We start from the raw sequence: 14,749 nt of genomic DNA on the forward strand, positions 1-14,749 counted from the left end.
ACAATGAATGGACCTAGGGAAAGCCCATGGGAGCCCAGGTCCACATTCACCAAGTAACGGAATGTTGACCAACATAATGGAGGCTTACTCACTCGGGGGACACCCAAACGGAGATCCATTTGGAAGGAAGAACATGAATCCATTCGGCTGATTCTTCACTCGAACAAAAGAAGCGCGACGACCCGAAGCATTGATTAGGACGTTTCCCTAATCATAAGAGTCTGCCGTTACTAGTGTATCAAGGTGCCCGTTGCAGTAGATGGTGGGCGACATAATTGCTATATTAATTGACTTGTGACGCAGAAGGTAAGGGGGTAGCGAAATCTATATAAGCATCTCCTTGGCGACAGTTTGCAGATTCAGAACTTCTGCACGCACACATTCATACACAAGAGACACTATCTCCAGAGAACATGACATAGGGTTTTTATCTCCATCGTAAGGGGCCTGAATCTACATATCTTCTTGTGTCATCCTCCTGCATCTCGCGTGATCAAGACTCGTTTCCCACCCTCTCTTACTATTAGACCCCCCCCCCCCACAGAGGGGAAGGTCATTTTTGAAGGAGAAGGTACCTACAGTGGAAAGATTCACCCTGTGATTTCGCCAAGACTCGTGCATGCAGAGGCCCACCTAGGATTTCTGATGCGGAGTATTGTATATATCCCGTCACATAGAATTTCACCGTTTCACAATTTAATTTAAATAATTGAAATAAATTTCACAATTGATAACATCTATTTTAAAATGATTTCAATTATTTCATAGCGATTTCCATTTTTTTCAAAGATGGTTTTAAATATTTTGAAACAATGATTTCAATTATTTTACCATTTAGAAAAATGATTTCAAATCACTATTTGGAAATCAATTTTGTGATTTATTTCAATCAATTTGTGAAACAATGAAACTTAAATGAGTTCAAAATATAATCAATATTTGTCATTTTTCAAAGGCATTGTCACCATGATTTCATCAAATATATAAACGAAATTTAAATGAGTTCAAAATAGTTGTATTATTAATCTCATCCGGCATTCTTCCAAAATAAAGAACTGATGAACAACCGAACAATATCCTCCTTGATCAAACCCGAGTTTCGCTGAAAACACATTGCTTGAAACTATTTGTAGGAGGAGCTTTTAACGACCCAATTTGAAAAAGGGTATCACTAATCTCTTTGACAGAAAAATGTTTACAGAGATCGACATTCATTATCTTTCACAAGCGGCATAACATGAGATGTGTTGACCGAAATATCATAGGTATGAAGCTGCTTAAAAAATGAATTAGCAATACCATGCATTTCTTCCAAATTCTTTGTGCGACAACTATCACTCTTTCTGACTGCAAAAATATTATTTTTCTTAGCCCTCCAGAAGGCCTTTCTACCACATTCATGTAACAATAACAACCTAGAGCGATACATAATAGCTCCAATTTATCAATATAATGGAGGCATGTATTTCGTATATAGTCATACATGCTTATAATAAGAACTTGCATGACATCTTTTGTCCTACCCTACAGTGGCAGCGGGGTCCATACAAAAACTAAGGGATATTAAGGCATCCTTTTAGTAAAGAACCGGAACAAAGCATTAACACATGGTGAATACATGAACTCCTCGAATTACAGTCATCCCTAGAGAGTATCCCAAACAATTGTCACTATGGGGTCTACGATTCAGAACCATAACAAGTGCATATGACTAGCAGGTAGGATTAAGAACTCAAATATATTCATGAAAACATAGAGGGTTTAGATATGAAATCATGGCATTTGGGCCCTAGTGACTAGCATTAAGCATAGCAAAGTCATAGCAACATCAATCTCAGAACATAGTGGATACTAGGGATCAAGCCCTAACAAATTGACTCGACTACATGATAAATCTCATCCAATCTCATCACCAACCAACAATCCTATGAAGGAATTACTCACTTCTGGTGGTGAGCATCATGGAATTGGCGATGAAGAAGGATTGGTGATGATGATGGCGACGAATCCCCTCCCCAGAGCCCTGAACGGGCTCCAGATCAGCCCTCCCGATGAAGAACAGGAGGTGGCGGCGGCGGTTCCATATCTTAAAACACGATGAAACTTCTTCTCTATTTCTTTCTCAGGGAAAAAAGAATTTATAGGCTTGAATTAGGGTCAGCGTAGCCACGTGGGCCTCACAAGGTACCAGGGCGCGCCTAGGGGGTGGCTGCGCCCTGGTGCCTTGTGGGCAACTGGTGAGCCCTCTCTGGTAGATCTTTGCTCCAGTATTTTTTATATTTCCCATAAAAATCTCCAAAAAATTTCGTCCAATTCCGAGAACTTTTATTTTTGCACAAAAACAACACCATGGTACTCCCTCCGATCCTTTATACTCAGTGCATAACTTTTTTCGTTTTTCCTCCAAATGCTCTGCGCGATCCCTTGAGTAACGCAACTTTCCCAGCCTGCCCCTGCCTTTCCGCTTCGCTAGCAATTAATCCCCTTAATTGGTGCAACTTCCAAGTTTGCATGCAGAGACATAAGTGGAGGAGAGAGAGATTACCTGCGACATGCAGGGAGGGATTCGAGGCGACTAGTAGTCTAATCCATGCAAAAGAAGGGGCAAACTTGTCCAAAAAATTTCGAACGGGGCTCTCCTTGGTATGCGAGCTATGAGTTATGCTCAAAGTAAAAAAGAACGAAGGGAGTAGTTCTACCAAAAACAGCGTCAGTCCGGGTTAGTTTCATTCAAATCATGCAAATTAGAGTCCAAACAAGAGCAAAAGTATTTGGAAAAGTAGATACGACAGAGACGTATCAGAGATCCACCTGTCTCCCACTTGTGGCCTACGCACATTCATGTTGTCTCTAATTGATTGCATGCGCACATTCATTACTTTGCTCCATCCTTTGATATCGAGCCTTTCATCTTTTAGAGAAAATCGAGTATGCAATGTGGAAAGTCACCAACGGATTTGGCCGTAAGCTAACCATACTTATCTCACATTCCATCTAAATGGTTATATAAGGTCAAACAGTTTGCATAAATGCATCCATCCATCTAACCATACATCTAAACAACTAAACCTAAAACTAAACATAGAGGAGAGGGAGGTGCTCACGGTGGGGGAGGGCCTGAGCTGGAGAGGGGGTGCACAGTCGCTGTTCGACACGCTCGGGGAGGGCTGGGACAGGGGAGGGCGGCCGCGTGGGGGGTGCCTGGATGGGGGAGGGCGGGCACGAGGGAGGTCCGGGATGGGGGCGGCCACGTGGTGCCGTTCGCCGGAGCAAGGAGAGTGAGAGTGTGGAGAGTGGAGAGGGAGAGTGATGGGCAGGGAGAGGATAAGGCCGCTTAGCAGTAGCACAGGTAACAGGCCAGCACTACTACTAAGGGCACTACCTATAGCGCGTGCCACTGTACCCGCTCTGCTGCTAAGTGAGGCTCACCAGATGGCCCCGTGTAACAGTAATGGCAGCGCCGTGTATAAGCCCTGCACTACAACTACGAGGTTAGTTGTAGCACGGATCCCAAAGCTCATGCTGCTACTATGGCTCGACCCGGAGGTACCGTTGGGACCACTTAGCACTAGCGATGGCTATGTCCACCCGCACTACTACTATACTCTACATGTAGCATTGGATTCCTACCCGCACTACTATTACTTAGCAGTAGCGTGGGGCGCTTGCCCGACACTACTACCAAGCATCTACCTATAAGCTACTTCCTAGTAGTGTTACCAGACAACACGACAACAGATGCACTGGATGCCCCAGTTGTGGTAACCAGTTCAGGGTCGAGGAGGGCTCCACCCCCCGTGCAAGGGAGAAGTTGCGTCATGCCGCGGGGGTCGAGTTGCACGCCGTGTCGAACAAGCCCATAGAGGCCCTCAGTACCCACATACCGGCGAAGTAGCAAGATCAGATGTCGCCTGCCCTCACACCAGAGCAAACCTAGGTAGTCCCTGCCCTCGCCAACCCGCACGCCAAAGAGGAGGAGGAGGAGGAGGAGGTTTAGTGACGCACCGGACAACTTCGATAGTGAGTAGATCAGGCTCATCCCATATCGCGTCTTTGACCGCTACTTCCTTGACGAAGATGGCAAGTGCAAATGCAAGGGATGTTGTGGGTGAACTTCCTCCATAGTCATATTCAGAGCTAGTAAATACGTCAATTTTTGGTAGTCCGATGACATATATGAGAAGTCCCTTATGTTATGTGTGTCGATCTAGATGAACTATGTATGTTATTTTTAACGTTGCATGCATAATGTATGAAACTAAGGGTTTTGGTATGAGAGATACGACTGTGGACGCGAACATTTGAGGGATGACCATGAGCTAATGTACGTGAGGACACATTTGATAGTTGTGATGATAGATGCTCTAAGTCGGAAACTGCCGAAGAAAGTTATATCCATATCAAAAGTCCCCTTCTACTCCCGACCTCATTTAAGCTCGGGATGAACAATAAAATTTGAAGATAATGAAAATTCAAAAATTTCTGATATTTTTGGTGCAAACTCTGACAAATGTTTTGAGTACTTTGAAATTTTCCTCATGAAATGACAATTGTGCAATTTAAGACAAAAAAACAGTACTCCAAAATTCTTTTGTAAATAGCATTTTTGGAGCATCAATTTTGTTTTTTTGCCAAGACTTCCAAGAATGTTATTTCATGATGTATTTATCACGAAACACAAAACATTTGTCAAAGTTTGGCAACAAAAAAAAATCCAATTTTTTTGATTTTACTATTTTTTTGATTCTACTGTTCATTAGGGAGCATTTAAGCTCGTGATTACATACTCCGCGTCCTATCTATATCTATATTCTCTATAAAAAGACCCAAAGCCGGCGGATCCAACAAATCCCAGCCATCAAACAGTGTCAACTCAACGACCTATATTGCTCCAATGACGAACGCTACATGTTTAGTGCACAATTAATACAATAATACCAGATATAGACTATCCCTGCAATTAACTTGTAATTGATATCCTACCTAATATTAAAGTGCAATTGATTTTCTACACAATATCAACGTGCAACTAATCTTTGCCTGATATTAACGTACATTGCATCGTACACATTTACTAGTTTCTAAAAAAACATTATCTTCCTTTAGGCAAAAAACATTATCTTCTACCGGTCGAGATGGAGTAGCTCAACGCGGTTTCTCTCATCATATTCTACTAGCAAAACGACCCGTTCGTTGCAACGAGAGAAAAAATAATTCATAATCTCCAATGGCCAAGATCATATTTTGCTGCATTATTGAGATACAGTATCACCCTTAATTTTGTGAAATCGTGAACATTTTTTAAACTCACGAACATATTTGAAATCGTGAACAATTTTCAAATTCACGAACACTTTTACAAATTTCGAATATTCTCTAATACCAAGAGCATTTTTTGAATTCATGACATTTTATACTATTTGCAAACATTTCTTTTTAAAATTTTAACATTTTTTAAGAAAATTTCTTGAATAGTCGAACATTGTTTTGCAAATTGGTGGAACAGTTTTTTGAAATTCATGAAGATTTTTTGTTTAAGGAACATGTTTGAAATGCATGATCCTTTTGGAATCAACAAATATTTTATGAATGAATAAACTAATTTGTCAGGAACAATTTTATAGGATATTTTTCATTCATGAATATTTTTTGAATTGGTGTAATTTTATTCAATTTAATTAGCATTTTTTAATACAAAAAATTTTTGAAAAATCATGACATTTTTTGATTTACTGAACATTTGTTTTGAAAATTTTATACGTTTTTTAATAAGCAAACATTTCCAATAAAACAACAAATATTTTAGAAATACATAAACATTTTATGATTCTTTAGAAAAAATTAAAATTCTCATTTTTTAATTTTCAGATTTTTTTTGTAATCCCAAATTATTTAAAGTATAAAAAACTAATATGGAAAATAAAAAGGAAAAATAAAAAATGAAATTCAAAAAATAGGCCGCCCGGACATGTGTCGGCCCAAACGGGGGCGCTATGTCTTCTTGCAGTGCGCAGGGCGCAATATAGGAGATCCCTACTGCATGGGCCGGCCCAGGCGGGGGCGGGGGTGTTCCCCTGTGTGAAACATTTTTTTATTACTTATAGATGTTATTGGTGGGTTATATTTTGCAACTTTAAGAGTAATTTCTATGATGTACCATAAGAAGCAATAGTCCCTTTATTATTTGGTATAGAAAAGATAAAATCAACGGGGTTTCTCTCTAGTTCGGAGTAAAAAAAGAATTTTCGTATGTGAGGGAACTCTTAATGAACAGGCAACAACACTCTTTCCGCAACAACTCTTATTTAATACAGTGCTACGTGTCGGCCAACGGATAATGAGAAAAGATCTGCCGCCTCGCTGACCATTGGGTGGACACGCTAACGGTCGCTCAATGGGACCACGTGAGTAGACACCCCTTTGCAACAAGAGTAACGCTACAATATTTTCTGCAACAGAGGTCTTGTTGCGGAAAATTTTCGCAACAAAGGTCTTGTTACGAAAAAATTCCAAAACAGAGCACTTGTTGCAGATTTTTTTTGCAACAAAGACCTTGTTGCAGGAATTATTTTTCAGTATTTTTTTGCGAGGCTAAAACATGGCAGCTTGTTGCAATTGCAACACGCTCTCTGTTGCAAAAACAAGATCGCCCTCTGTGACACTTCGTCGCTTCGGTCCGCTCCACCACCTCGCCTTGGCCAGATAAGGCAACACGGGCGTTGCTCCAGGAGCTTGAGATGGTGGCGGCCATGGCAGGCTACGAGAAAGAGGTTGAGGGATAGAGACATGGGTGGTCCAATAAGCTACGTGGCATGCAATCAAGACGGCGGACTCAGAGCGCGTGATAATCAGCCGGTTGATTCTAATCGTTTCCCTTAGTACAATCTTGAAAAACAAATGTAAGCTCTGGGGTGGTTGAACTGAAATGTAACAAAAACCTAGGCAATTGTGCGTCGGAATGTTCCAGCAATGCTCCAGTACGAGCTCGGCAGCATGGACGCGCTACTCAGGACGCTCGCAGACAACGCAGAGATCGACGCCCAGACGTCGGAGCGGGGGAGCAGATCGAGGGATCTGTCGTGCGCCATCGAGGACTGTATCGACGTCTTCATCCACCACCTCGGGTCCTCACTCCTCAGCCGTGGCGACGCCGACGAAAGGTTCATGCGCGGCGTCGCGGAGAAGCTCGGGAAGCTGCGGGCGCGCCACCAGATCGGCAAGCGGATCGAGGCCCTCAAAGCTCGCGTCGTCGAGGAGGCCGAGCGCACCAAAAGGTACAGTCTCGGCCATGGCGATCCCGGTCTCCCGCCTCCACGGGCAGGCGGCCGGAGTCCTCCTCGGTGGACGCTCGGCTGTCCGCGCTCTACTGCGAGGCCGGGGGTCTCGTGGGGATCGACAGGCCAAGGGACAAGATTATCCGCCTCTTGGATGACAAGGAGGAGGAGCTGAAGGTGGTGTCCGTTGTTGGATTTGGAGAGTTGGGGAAGACAACTCTTGCCATCGAAGTGTACCGGAAGATTGGAGCCAAGTTCCAGTGCCGTGCCTCAAGTTCCATGTCCAGCACGCCCGATATCAAGAGGCTTATGAAGGACATACTGTCTCAGGTCAATCCTGCCGAGTTTCGCCGATCAGAAACATGGGAGAAATAGCAATTGATTCGCAAGGTCACGGAATGCTTCCTTTCATTTTGTCAGTCTTCAAGAAACCTGGTTAAAACCTGTTCGTAAGAATTTTGGGAACATTTGACATAGACCTTGTTTTGTAAGCAAAAGCATTCGCAGGAACACTGAACAATATAATATAGTATGATAGTACTCCCTCCGTTCCTAAATATTTGTCTTTTTAGAGATTTCAAATGAACTACCACATACATATGTATATAGACATGTTTTAGAGTGTAGATTCACTCATTTTGCTCCGTATGTAGTCACTTGTTGAAATCTCTAGAAAGACAAATATTTAGGAACGGAGGAAGTAGTAGAGATTATTAGAAGGTGAGATAAAATGAAGTCTTTTGATAAATAGGAAAGACTTGAACTGTTTTTGTTTGGGGGTAAATTCCTGACAAGTAGAAAAAGAAGCGAGCTAATTCGAGACATCTCCGAGTCCGAGTCTTCTCTACTGTACCAAGCATCAGTTGGACCAAATACCTAGTTTCCAACACCACACCTTTGCTAATTTCCTGCTCCCCGAGACACGCTCTGCCAGAACTCCCTACTTGCTAGCTCATTTGTTTTAGCTATTTCCACAAAATTCTAAAATTTGAACTTACAATTTTCTAGCAATCCAATATAAAAATTAACCAAAAGGCATGTCAAACAAGCCCAGTTTGCTAATCACATCCCACATTGCAAGAACTGTTCTTTTTTACCTAGCAAGAACTTAGTTATGACTGCATTCTTCATGTTTATCTATATATATAGCATCTGAATCACATGTTTCTTCCTATATGGCGTCATAATGAAACAATAAAGATTGAATAATGATGTGCAGTAACAACTGCAAATCCAATAGTTTCAGAAAATATTGTTTGGTTTCACAGATAATTAAGAATGGCTCATTAAAACTAGATCGTGGAGGGCAATGATTTCCCCCCTCCAAGCTCATTAGTTCCTGAGAAGTATTTAACATTTTTTTTACAGAGCTTGCCTAGGTAGTACTAGCTTGGCAGATAGTTTTTGTCCAGCACTATTCTGATACTATGTGAGAATATGACAAATACTTGTTTTCATAAAATTGTCTCAGGTACCTTATTGTGATTGACGATATATGGAGTACAGAAGCTTGGAATAGTATTCAGCACATGTTTCCGCAGAATGATCTTGGCAGTAGAATTATAACGACTACTCGAATTGAGAATGTAGCTTCTGCCTGTTGCAATCATCGCCATGACCGTATTTATAAGATTGAACATCTCAACAACCAAGACTCAAGAAGATTATTTTTCAGGAGAGTTTTTGGTACAGAAGATAACTGCCCTGAGCATTTTGAGAAAATTTCAGAGGAAATTTTAAGGAAATGTGGAGGTGTGCCTTTGGCCATAATAAGCATAGCTAGCCTGTTGGCTAGTCAACAAGTTATGCTAAGGACAAAATGGGAGATGGTATTAAGTTCTTTAGGTTCCATGTTGGAGGAGAACTCTGCTTTCAGATGGATGAACCATGTCCTAAATCTTAGCTATAATGATCTCCCTCATGATCTTAAGACATGCATGCTTTATCTTGTTACATTTCCTGAGGATTCTATCATTAGGAAGGACCATTTGTTGAGGCGATGGATTGTAGAAGGCTTCGTCATGGAAATACCTGGTCAAGATCTAGAGGATGTTGCTGAAGGCTATTTAACAGAACTCATCAATAGGAGTATGATTCAAACTGCTTCTTTTGGTGAGGGTGGAGAGTTGATGTCTGTTCGGGTGCATGATCTAATGCTAGAGCTTATTACCTCAAAGTCCAGGCAGGAGAACTTCATCACTACAACAAATGACCTGAAGGCCAGGCCTGGAGCTTTGGAAATTTGTCGCCTCTCCCTTCACTTCAGCAATGCAGAACATGACAACGTTCTGGGAAGCATAGAACTCAAGCAAACTCGATCGCTCATCTTTTCAGGCATTGTTCAAGACATACCATGTATACGGAAGTTTGAGCTTCTCCGAGTTATGGACCTTGAAGCTAGCTTTTCTAGGAATATTTCATGTGACCTGACCGGTATATGCAGACTTTTCTTATTGAGATATTTGAGGATCAGAGGTAATTCCTTCAAACTGCCTGATCAAATACGAACACTGAAACATCTGAAGACACTGGAACTGAATGACAACCTGCTTGATGTTCCGTCGGATGTCTTCGAGTTGCATTCCTTGTCGCATCTGATTGTTCCAGGCAATGCTGAGCTGCCTGACGGGATGGGTAACATGAGAGCTCTCCGCACTCTGCGTGCCTTGGATGTTGCAGGGTGTCCCATGTACCGAAGCAGAAGTGTTCTCGTTATTCCTGGGGCATGCCAGCTGATGTACTGAGCCAGTGGGAACCCGCTCCACGAAGTCTTGAGAGGCTTCATCTGCTTATGTGCTCTTTCAGTGCAGTTCCAGCATGGATTGCATCCCTTGACAGCCTCACCCGCCTGGGGCTTCGTGTTCATGTGCTCCATCGGGATGGGTTGGAGATTCTCGGGAAGCTACCGTCCCTTGTCGATCTTCAGTTTTCTGTCCGTTCAGTTCCTGGACAGAAGATCGTCGTCGCTGCTGGGTGGTTTCCTGCTATAACGAACTTTGCATTTCATCATGATAAGCCATGTCTCAGATTTGAACCAGAGGCCAGGCAGAAGATCCAAAAGTTGTCGCTTGAATTCATTGTTTCTCTAGTGAAAAATGGCGAAGATTTACCTTCCGGCATCGAGCATCTGTCAACACTCAAGCAAGTGTTTGCATATTACAGCTTGTCCAACAACACTGATGATATTGAGGAGCAGATGAAGACCATCATTGGCAAGCATGCATGCCAGCCGAGTCTTGAAATCAAAAAAGCACGGGGTGCAATTGGAGTGTATATGGGAAACCCCGACTTGGTATAAACATTTTGGCGAGTTAAATTTGAAATATGTATGTGCTATTCAGCTCAGAGACGAAAAACATTGCATAAATGTCTTGAACTCATGATGTGTTATGCACTTCCTCTGTAAACAAATATAAGACGTTTGTTTACCGAGGGGGTATTTACTTTGTTATCCAAAGAGCAGCTAACTCGCAAAAATGCTTTTTATTGACTGCTATTGAGTATTTGCATGTGTGTGTTCCAGCAGTCGGCAGAGTTCCATTTTTATCCATATTTGTTTGTTTAAAAACCATGTTTGTTGGACTGATATTAGTAGTATTATCATTTTAACAGATGCACTTGGATGACAAAACTGATGCCTATTTTGACTGACGGTAACCATACGGAAAAAAGAGGTTGGTGTTGCGCTTCTATCAATTTTGTTGTTTAGCTGACACATGCACATTCATGATTTAAACTGAGTATCAGGTCTGTGCCTCGAATAATATATTTTCTAGTTGGGTTAGGTGAAGTAAATTGCACAAAACCATCATTTTAAAGGTTAGGTTTACAGAAAACACTACAATACATTTTCTTTGCAAAAAACACCGTGTCTACCGTAATCTTTTTGCGAATAACACTGATCGACGGATTTGCCTCCGTTGAAGGTGTTTATGACAGATGGCGCCCGCTAGTCAGGATGACATGGCACCATTTAACATCCCACATGTAACGGCGAGGTTGGCTAACGTTGTCAGCATGCGTGGCTGTATGGGGTCCACCTGTCATTGGAAGAAAAATTAAAAAAAAAAGGTTCATACTCGTGTTATCTTCCTCTCCGCTGCATAAAGAAAATCCCTCAAAATCCCAGAGCTACCGCTTCTCCGGCGCTCCCGCCGCCGCCGCCGCCGTCGTGCCGCACGCTGGATCCGGCCATACCCACCTCACCTGCCCCACCCGACACCGGATCCGGCGAGATCCGTGCCCGTCCGGCTGCTGCTCCGGCGTGGTCGTGGTCGCCTTCGGTGCTCGGCGGACGCTCTCCACCCGCGTCGGTGCTGGAGAGGGTAGGCTGCGCAAGGGTGCTCATGGGAGTGGGGCTAGCAGATGGGCTCGCCGACCGCGACTGCAAGCTCCAGCGCCTGCACATGCAATACCACCAGGAGTTGAACCTGCTGCTGCTCGCACGCACCTGCGCCCCTGCTGTTGCTGCTAGCGCACCTCCGCCCTTGCTGCTGCTCGCGCGCACCGCACCAGACGCCACAGCCCGCCCCGCTCCCGGTCGAGGCATAGGCCAGCACATCATAGAGCAGGGAAGCCCCTACCCGGCTCCGTCAATGGTGTGCACGCACGGCAATGGCGGCCGCCCGACGTGCCCTAGCTGCCTGACGGCCATCAAGCGGGACGAATCCACTACCGGGAGGAGCTGCAGCTATTCGGGGCAAGCACATCAGCGGCGCGGCCGAGGTGACGAGGATGGAGGAGGAGGGGATGCTCAAGGCCCTGCTCCAGGGGCAGTCGCAGACTCGAGGGCTGCGCCGGTGCGGGGTTGATCATGTGCAGGGACTGCAAAGCCAGCCGCAAGGTGCGCCTCGACGGCGAGCGGAAGGAGGCGGTCCAGTGCGGTGGGTGCAACGAGAATGGCATGTGTGCTGCACGCAAACTGCTCGATGAAATGCTCAATAGAGTGTTACACTGACAAGCGGGTCCCATGTCCAGCAAAACGATTCAATTTAATGGTGTGAGAAATTTGTGCCACGTCAGCCTGGCTAACGGGCCCCATCTGTCATAAACACACTCAGCGAAGGCAAATCCGCCGATCAGTGTTATTTGCAAAAATATTACGGTAGACATGATGTTTTTTGCAAAAAAAAATGTATTGTAGTGTTTTCTGCAAACCTAGCCTTCAAAGTGGTGTTTTTGTGCAATTTACTCAAGGATGTGTTCGTGTCCCTATGGCAGTTCATCGGCAAGGTACACACGGAGTACACCATTGACAGAGCATTTGATTCGTTTTCCGAGGGGCTATTCCCGTACGGGCCTATCTGGGAGCACAACCTTGGGTTCTGGAAGAAAAGCATAGCAGCGAGCCACAAAGTTATTCTCTTGAAGTATGAGGAGATGATGGCCGAACCAGTCAAGCACGTCAAGATGCTCGCCAAGTTCCTCGGTGTTCCCTTCACCGAGGAGGAGGTGAGATGTGGGGTTGTAGAGGGTGTAGTGCAGCTGTGTAGCTTCAATAAGCTCAGGAGCTTACCGGTCAACTCATCAAGAGTAACTGATAGGATTGGTGGGGTGCCAATGGAGAACGCTTCCTACTTTAGAACTGGGAAGGTTGGTGACTGGGCAAACCACTTGACGGAAGAGATGTCAAAGAAGCTGGATGCCATTGTTGAGGAGAAGCTGAGAGGATCAGGTATCACATTTTGACATCTCGGTGTCATGTTTAACTATGTGCATGCTTGTGCAACCAAAATGTGTGTTCACAATAATAATGCGAAAGACTATGTGCGTTGATCCATTGTCACCTTTTGTTTTCTCTCGTTGACTTTGTTGCCTTTTGAGATATGAGCAAAACTTCTGAGCAAAAGGTGACGCGACAATTATTGCGAGATTCATGAATGTATAGTAATATGAACTACCACCTCTGTCCTAGTTTATTGGTCTCCTTTGTAATTTGTGTCAAATTTTGATCAAATATTTAACTAACAAAATGTTAACAAAAAATTATATCGTTGGATTTGTATTTGAACATAGTTTCCAATGATATACTTTTTTATGACATACATGAACATTTTGCTAGTTAATTTGATGTCAAACTTTGACACTAAATACAACGGGGACCAATAAACCAGGATGGAGGTAGTAGTAGTTAAATTTTAACTTTGAAGATTCTGTTGATGACAACTACTAAGGGGGGATGTAACACCTCATGGTCCAAAAAACTAATAGCCCAGATCAACCAAAAAACTAATTCCTCAATTCTGCACCCCCTCCAAAAATAACCTCCCCCACTTTTGCAGTTTTAGTCTAGCCGCGGGCATTCTTAAGAAAAGCCATGCCCCCTCCTGTTCGGCTGCAACTTTCCCCACAACCCCAACACTGCCGCCTCTCATCGCGACACCGCTCGGGGCCGTTGACCGGCGGAATGGAATGCCACTCCCCCACTGGACCCCTGGCCACCGCCTCCGGTGCTAGAGACCCACCGCTGATGAATAATTTGGCGCCGCAACACTGAAACAACAACGACAAGGGAGAAACGTCATTGACAATGGTTCGTCGCCAATGACTATTGTTACTCTCGCCACCACAACCTCCTATAGCCCTTTCCTAAGCCCCCGAAAAATGATAGCGTCGCCAAGGCTACGAACAACACGACAGGAGCGGCGAAGAAGAAGGAGACCACGACCTTCCAGATCCCCATCGACCTCCCACGAAGCCGACGACTACTACGCAACCTCCTACTGCCACGCCACCACCCCTTTCACCTCCGGCATCCAAGGATGACTTGGATTCGGTCGAGACCACGCGCGAGGCTGGCGTGCTCGAGGATATGCCTAGAAGTTTTATTTTCTTTTTTCCCTTTTTGGTTTGCAATTTCTTTAGAGAGTGATGCATGATTTGATATTGATTGCTAGGTTCTTTCTTTACTTTAATAGTGAGCAATTGAATGACGATGCTGCCACTTCCATGGAAAAATTGAATGTGAAGCACAAGTTTGGCCTCGATGAGGTTGCCATGTCGATGTGACATACCCAAATGAGAAGTGCCAAGGTGGTGGACAAGGTGTACGAGGTCGAGGAGACCCAAGGAAATAGAAGAGTTCTAGGTCGTGCAACTACAAGACCGGGGAAGAAGAATGTTTGTGTGAATCTTGGGTTAACATTGCTCTCGATGCCATGGTCGGTGCCGACCAAATAAAGGAGAAATTTTGGCAAATGATTGAGGTGTACTACAATGAAAATGACCATTTCCTTGGCAAAGGATCAAGAAGAAACTTTGAAACCATACCAAATAGGCAAAGGCTCAACACCAATGTTGATGATGATGACTTGGTAGAGAACTCACCATTCCTCATGTGCGTTAGAATGGATCAAAATATGGAAAGAATGTCAATATGAATGGTGGTGACCCAACATAAAAATAAGAGTTGATTGCAATGGTGGAGGTGAAAAGGGCATTAGCGATCAAATGGAAGGAGGAGAAGATGGCTTGTT

At 44.0% G+C, this 14,749-nt stretch overlaps 1 protein-coding gene and 1 pseudogene across 1 annotated transcript; both read left to right on the top strand.

Annotated features, from left to right (window-relative positions):
• The first annotated feature begins 9,100 nt into the window (after positions 1–9,100).
• On the top strand, positions 9,101–10,286 carry LOC119279884 (annotated as a pseudogene).
• A 1,334-nt stretch (positions 10,287–11,620) lies between these two features.
• Positions 11,621–12,962, top strand: LOC119279885 (cytosolic sulfotransferase 10-like). The gene is made up of 2 exons (XM_037560963.1): positions 11,621–11,999; positions 12,418–12,962. Exons 1-2 carry the CDS (start codon positions 11,621–11,623, stop codon positions 12,960–12,962), a joined length of 924 nt encoding a protein of 307 aa, XP_037416860.1.
• The last annotated feature ends 1,787 nt before the right edge of the window (positions 12,963–14,749 follow it).

Source organism: Triticum dicoccoides, chromosome 3B (assembly GCF_002162155.2).
Source record: "Triticum dicoccoides isolate Atlit2015 ecotype Zavitan chromosome 3B, WEW_v2.0, whole genome shotgun sequence".
Classification (NCBI taxonomy): domain Eukaryota; kingdom Viridiplantae; phylum Streptophyta; class Magnoliopsida; order Poales; family Poaceae; genus Triticum; species Triticum dicoccoides.

What these genes read in the sequence shown, in the direction of transcription:
- LOC119279885 (XM_037560963.1), top strand. Translation starts at nt 11,621, where the DNA reads ATGGGAGTGGGGCTAGCAGATGGGCTCGCCGACCGCGACTGCAAGCTC. An exon ending in ACATCAGCGGCGCGGCCGAG is followed by an intron (nt 12,000 to 12,417) that starts GTGACGAGGATG and finishes AATGTATTGTAG; the next exon opens with TGTTTTCTGCAAACCTAGCC.